Below are 7,214 nucleotides of genomic sequence, written 5' to 3'. Positions count from 1 at the left end.
ATATTCCTCAATAATATTTACCGGATGTAGTTTATTAATGGCATTAATGACAGTTTCTTTTATTGCATGGCGTAGCCTTTGACTAAATCTTGACTATACCAGTTTAGATGGACTGATATCAGCACCCTTAATGCTACAAGGCAATCAAAGGGAGAAGACTCAGTAAAGTATACATAATAAATAAACTATTAAACCGTAAGGTATAGTTCTTGTATTAATTTAATCGGTCAAATAAAGAAAGTAGGAAGTATGGTAATGGAAATAAGTTTATTGTAAGAAGGAGCGAACTATTTAGGTGTTTCCAAAGTCCAAATTAACAAGCTAGTAATAATAAACAATAATTAAAAGCATTAAAGAATTTCAGGAGTAACCAAAGGAGAACGAAGAAAAAAAAAAGGGCTTCGTTATGTTTTATTAAATTGTTGTTTTCTTGGCAGGAAAAACATTTATATTCATTATTACCACCTCGAAAAACTCAAAAATATAATTTTTCTAAGCAACAGAAGTATACAATTGTTTTTACTTTCACAAAAAGCTTTTCTTTTTTTTTTCATACCCACCTGTAATGATGTTAGTGGGTATTTGTACGTACATATAGGAGGTATGTTATATGTATAGCTGGGTGTGAAGGATACCTTGGATTGCCTTTTGGCATTATAAGGTTAGGTGAGGGGTCCAATGAAGGTTGTAACTTGGTTGTAAAAAGGTTTTTTTTTTGTAAGGTTTTTTTTTAACCTTACAAAAAATAGCAATAACACGATCCCACTAATGAACACAATCTTGAAGATTTATATAGTGGGATTAACATTTAACATTAAGCTTGGTTTTACATGTATGTTCTAGTTTTGCCGAAACATGTGTTATTTTAATAATCTGCAAGTTTTTCAATGTTGAAAGTTGCAAATTTATTTTAATATTTAATTTTAACTCTTTTATTTTTAATTTTAATGGTACTAGAAAAGTCAAGTTTAGAAGAAACCTATTATTTCGAACGTGCATTTGCGTACTAAATTCAGATTATTAAAAAGCAAGGAAAAATGGATGCTAATTTTAAAACACGATCTGAAAGATCTTTCAGAATAATACCTAGAAGGAGATCAAGAATAAGGTTTGTCCACTAATACTAAATTATATTGTATTTAATCGGCTTCAGCTCGACGTTAGGTCAATCTTAAGATTATCATTAGAACTATTATAAAAAAATTCATCTATCTATGATAGATTCAGGTGTAAAGTTCGACACTTATTGGATAATCGAACTATTCATACTCTTAAATCGATTGTTTTTGTTTAATGATAATGCTGCCAATTTAATTAAGTGTAATGCTGTGAAATTAAAAAAATGAAATACCTCACTAAACCTGATAAAAATAACTAGAAACGCATGCTATGATTTATAAAAATGGGCAGAGTAGTCCTCTGAAAAAAAAATAAAAATATTTTCAAAGAATAGTTGGTTGGTCGTTAAGAAACTAGTACACAAAGTCGTTTATGAATATTTGGGGAATGTAGATAAAGGAAAACACTTTCCAATACAGAGTAAGCTCTAGTGTTCCAAAGGAAATAGAACTAAGAATATTTCAAATGGAAGCTAAGTTTGAATTTAAAACATTGCGAAAACCATTGAATATGAAATTCAAAACTCCTGAACAGTATTTTATTTTAATTCTCTAGATTTAAGTTATTATTTCTCATAGTTTTCGCGATTGCCATTTGATGCAGCTGAATTACATTTTATCTCAAAATAAGATAAAGGACGAACACATCAAATCGTGGAAAACTTGAGTTGAGCAGCCATTTCAGAATTTTAAGGGCATTGATGGAAGATGGTGAGCGAGAGCTAGTGGTGGTTTCGGCATTATACTTTTAAATTTATTTATCTCTTAAGACCACGACATACCAATTCACAACAAAAGAAGCACCCATGAAATGTCCTAAAAACAAATGTTATAATTTCCTCAAACATATTTAAGGAATGTTATATCATACAATTTGGAACGATTGGTAATCTATACTTATGCGGTTCGTAGACGATGAAAGGACAACGAATAATTTTTCTTATTTTTACCTTGTACATAGTTATAAAATGGATGTGGATGACCAAGCAGTTTAACATGTTTAAACGACAGAAACATATTACATACATCAAATAGCAATATAAAAAAATAAACAACATAAACTAGAGAGATGACACGACAAGGAAGTGGATTTGTTTCCTCGTTCTCCAAGCAGACCAATACCCGTTTTCTTATTCGTACTCAGTTTTTTTTTTATGATGGAGGAGGCAATTTATTCCACCAGAAGGCACTGCCCAAGGAGTCGAAGGGAATCTCATCCTTAGAACCCACCGACTTAATTTGAATGTTTTACTTCGGTTTTTTTTCCATCTGTTACCAGGCAAAAGTCGTTTGAAAACAAGACTCCAATCAGATTAAAACCGTTATTTCTTTGAAAATATTTTTTATTGCTCTTCTCGTCTTACCTAAGGTCGTTTTTCCCAAAACTTTTTTTGGAAGAAACAACCTGAAAATATTATTTATAAGATTCTTTCTCGATTTCATGATTGATCAATTCAAAACTAATTTATTAGATATCTTAAGCACTTAAACTTAACTTTCTTCACCATTTACCACGTATGAGTAGAGGGGTTTTCCTCGGTCCTACTGTTTGTTTAGAAGATGTATATCTTTTATGTATAGTATATATATACAAACATACGTTATTTCGTGTAACACAAGTAGTTTAAAAGAAATGGAGCTCTAAATGAAAAAAAAAAATTAATGGTTTACAGCAACCATCATTTTCTTTCCCCCTAACTACAGTCGGAAGACTCACTAATTTAGACTGGTGTTCATTACATAGTGTTCATTACAATCTTAAGAAATTGAGGTGAAATAACTGTCTTTTTTCTTCTCTTCGCCTCTTGGATAATCATGTCATCCCACAATCTCTATTTTTTTTTTTTTTTTTTTTTACAAAAATAGTGGACAAACATACCTGTCACATAGTGGTCCTTAGAACATACCTGTAGTATTATTATATTTTTACAAAAAAGAATATTTTTCGTTTACACTTTCTTTTGTCGAATATATGTCTAACTCGCAAAATATAGAGAAATTAAAAAAAAAGTCAGCTTTCTTACTCTGCCTCCGAGTCATTACCGTATCTTAATTCTTAAGCTTCTACTCTGTTCCAAGATCATCGATTCTGGCCTTTATCTCCAATTGGGGAATAATGGTTTCAGGCAATCAGGTACTGCCCAACCAAGATTAAGGTTTTATGGGAGGTGGTAATCGAGGTTTTAACACTATTAATAAAGAAAATAAATTACATTTAAAAATTGTATTCTTTTTTAGCAAGAAAGTGACGATTCAGAAGAGCATGGATGAATTAAGATATTTTTGGGACGTTGACGTCGATTTTGAGTCGCCTGTAAACATCATATTGAAGACTGTACGCCCAATAAATACTCCTAAGCTTTTCTGGTACAATGTGAAAATCAAACCACACAAAACTAAAATAACCAATAATGGTTACTCAGGTAGGGCACAATTATACGTTATTTTCATAGCAACTTTGCTCTTTTAAAAATTGCTCTAATAAATAGTAATTAAGTTTGAAGAACAGCAGTTCTTTTTCTGCTTACAACAGATTTTTTAGTAATATTGTAAGTTAATCTTGAAAGGTACTAATGTTTGAGTCCTCATATAACTCTTTACATTCAATATTTTCCCAGACACAGTTTATCCAACAACAAAGGTATTTTTCCAAATTGGAGGAACAACGTTTTTTTTAATATATTTTGGCAAATATCATGAAAACTACTACGCATAGGAAAAAATCATCATAAATGATTTTATGGTGCGTTTAACGAGCTTCAAATTAAGCCCTAATAGAAATTATTACGTTCAATATTCTTCAAGATATAGTTTTCAAACACAAATATTTATTTTATTCCAAAACAAGATTATGAATGTGCGTTCTCATTATTTTATGAAATATAATCATCATAGGTGTTTTTATTTCTACAGCGCGACTTATAAATATTTTACACGGTTTTGACATTTTTTAACGCATTAAAATGGAGTCATATTTTGAAAAACGTTCGGTATCTTAAGAACTACTTGATATGTATTAAAGGTCAATTTGAAGTTCGTTAATTACACAATCAAAATTATATTAACGTTAAATACAGCCAGTTTTAAAGTTATTCTTGGGACTTTCCGTAGTTCAGACGGTGAGATTTAGATCTATTGTTCTGAGATCTGCGGGCGGCGCCAGTTTGAATCTGGGGGCGTTGACTTTTTCATGAAGTGACGGTCCCACAAAATCAAAAACTTGACCCCCCCTTCATAGTTGGTCACCTGGTAATCTGCAGGTAACCAGACAAACATAACCTTCGGTCCAAGTTAAAAATCAATGACTTGAAAAGATAGACAGGTCAATCTACAAAGGACAGAATTCACTACAAAATATCTTTATTTTAAATTATTTTTGTTCTTTTAATTCAGTACTACTGTTATTTTTTTTCTTTTCTGTTTTCAGTTTTTTTTTCTTTATTTCTACTTCTGTATAGATTGTATGAATGAGCATTTGTCAGATTGTATTATTCCCTTCAATAAAATAAATGAATATACATAAAAAAAAAAAAATCACTACACAAACATTCAAGAGAACCTCTGAATTAGTTAGTTTGTGAATTCGTTGATTACCATAACTATATTACTTAATCTTCTTATATAAAATTAGACTTATAATTGTATAAATAAATAATTTATATGCATTTATTTCTTTATTTGTATTATGTATTATATGTATAGAAATATTTTTTATTACGTATCGGCCACTAAGGACCACGTGAATATCAATGGTTAGGTTTTTTTGGGAGTCTTGATTTTCTTTCTTCCCATCGCAGTTTCATGATCCTTGACTTCCTTTTTTTTCTTTCTTCGGACCACTTCGTACCCATTTTTTTCCTCTTCCAATATTGGTGAGATTTTTCAATGTTTTCCTATACGTATTTCTATCTAGATAGTCGGTATCTGAAATTTTAAGTCTCTCTAATTCCTCTCTCATTTGCCTCGTGTATGCCTCCCATATTTTTGTAGCTGAACATTTTTTTAAATATCTTCTTATTCAATCTTTCCTTCTTCATCCTCTTCATGGCTGATGTTCGCCTTCTGATTCTCATCTCGATTTCCTGGTCTTTGATGTTTCTGTAGATCTCTTCGTCAGATCTTAGCCTGTAAACAACCTTCTTGTGTTTTTCTGGGCCCATAGATTTTTCTTAAGATCCTCCTTTCTATTTGTAGCAGCTTTTGCAAGTTGGGTAATCATGTGGTCTCCACCCCGTATAAAATCACAGGCCTTATCACAACGTTTTAATGCCTTAACTTTGCATTAGAGGAGAGGTTCTTCTTATTGTAAATTTTAGCTGTTTGAAAGCTTAAATTTTCTAATTTAGTGGTTTTCTCACGGATGCTCTCTTTCTCAGAACCATTGTGACAAATAATTTTTCCCAAGTACTTAAATTTTCTGGTCACTTTTATTTTTCCAAATTCGGTGTTTACTACTTTTTTCTTGGAATTTGCTTCAGTAGTCATAAGCTCTGTTTTCTCATATGACATTTGCAGGCCTGCTTTTTCTGCTATTATTTGTAGGGTATTTATTTGACTAATAGCCTCTTCCTCTGATTCTTCCAACAGTGCGAGATTGACGGCAAATGCTAGACAACTCATTTTTATATGATAGCTTTTGTTCCCTACTATTGCTCTTGTTACTATTAAATAACAAAGTTATACACATACAGTCAGGATGTTAGATAGTTTGTTATACGATGATAGCTTATTTACTACAAAAAGCACGAAGACAGCAGACAAATCGAGTTTTTGTTAGAATTGGTTCTGTGAAGAAGACAACTCAAACTTAGGAGCTAAAACCGGTTCATGTAGTGCTTTGTTAAGGGTCCATTGTCACAACTAAGAGTTTCTCAGCTTGACTAATTGCGTGTCGTTAACTTGAATGATTTGGAGGGTACACTGCTTGAATCTGAAGAATTCGAGGAAAACGTCGTAAAGATTAATTCGGTTTCAAAATCTAATTTTCAATTTCTGTCTCTAGAATCTATCCAAAGCGCGATCGAAACCTAACTTATTTCTCTCTCAGATTTAAAGAGATATTTCAATTGGAAAAGTCTCATAGAACACCTAGTTCTGAGACGATTGTACAGGCTAGTTTTTCTTATAAGACGCTTTCTGAAATAATAGATTGACCAAAAACCGCCATTTTTTTTACGATTTTTGCGGAAGCAGTGAAATGTAAATGTAAAGAACGAAACTGTTCGATTATAACATAATTTAATTAAAATAAGTAGTAAAGACTCCCATTTGAACTTTCTCTCTTGGTCGAAGATACTAAAAATATTATGACGGGTTTTTATGGGAAATTGAGAACTTTGTTATTTTCATTTGGTCGATTTTTTCCTAGCTGTCATTTTCCTGGCAGCTTTGTACTTCTAAAAATTGATCTAATAAATAGTAATTACGTTAGATAAACAGTTTTTCCAGTAATGTTGCAAGTTAATTTTGAAAATTTCTGATGTTCGAGTTCTTATTGACTCAAGATTTTACGGAACCAAATGAGAAGATAATTTTTTCGGTTTTTGGTGATTCGCATTCAAGGGCGCCGGATTGGAAAAAACAGTGATATCAGATATACAGGGTGTTAGAGATTCGTCACTTTAAAGATTTGACATCTTATAAAGTGTAGTAAGTAGTCAAGTCCGCTCTTGACCTAAGCTCTTGATTTTTCAACTAATGGAGATATTTTTAATGAAGGATTCCCATAGTTAAAATTAATATCTAATTTCAAAACGATCTCAGAGTGATTTTTCTGATCTAACGCGTCTTTAAAGCGAAAATCGGCTGAAACCATAAACAATACTTTTAGAATTTTCGCATGAACAGTGCGAAAAAGCTAAAAGAACAAAATCATTTAAGAATTCAATTTTTCATAAGAATCCCTCGTAACATTTTGATACTCATTGACTGTGAAGGAGACTCGAATAACAATGGGTTTTTATATATGATAATGGATTCTTAAATGAATTTTTGCATTAAATATATATATATATAATTGTAAATGTTATATTCTTTCATGTTTTAAAGATTTATATAATAATCTTTAAACCTAGCTGACTTCCTCAATTGTGAAGA

General features: G+C 31.3%; 2 protein-coding genes across 4 annotated transcripts in view; one reads left to right on the top strand and one right to left on the bottom strand.

The window, feature by feature from the left end:
• Positions 1-7,214, bottom strand: part of gogo (golden goal) — a gene marked incomplete at its 5' end in the record, with an annotated part of 228,264 nt that overhangs the window by 161,820 nt on the left and 59,230 nt on the right.
• The window catches only part of LOC106690311 (carbonic anhydrase 1), a 35,675-nt gene that overhangs the window by 5,643 nt on the left and 22,818 nt on the right, over positions 1-7,214 (top strand). For 2 of the 3 annotated variants that reach the window (XM_014435704.3, XM_014435707.2), the window contains exons 1-2: positions 887-1,108; positions 3,357-3,541. In XM_014435704.3, the coding sequence (XP_014291190.1) occupies positions 1,038-1,108; positions 3,357-3,541 (256 nt within the window). In that variant the 5' untranslated portion in view covers positions 887-1,037. Of the gene's footprint in view, positions 1-886; positions 1,109-3,356; positions 3,542-7,214 lie in introns of those variants that run through there. The other variant, XM_014435705.2, reaches the window with a different exon arrangement.

The sequence above is a fragment of the Halyomorpha halys genome, unplaced genomic scaffold (assembly GCF_000696795.3).
Source record: "Halyomorpha halys isolate HHAL.00 unplaced genomic scaffold, Hhal_1.1 Scaffold1653.1, whole genome shotgun sequence".
Lineage (NCBI taxonomy): Eukaryota > Metazoa > Arthropoda > Insecta > Hemiptera > Pentatomidae > Halyomorpha > Halyomorpha halys.
The sequence above is the reverse complement of the archived record's forward strand: the minus strand, read 5'-3'. Positions and strand labels throughout refer to the sequence as shown.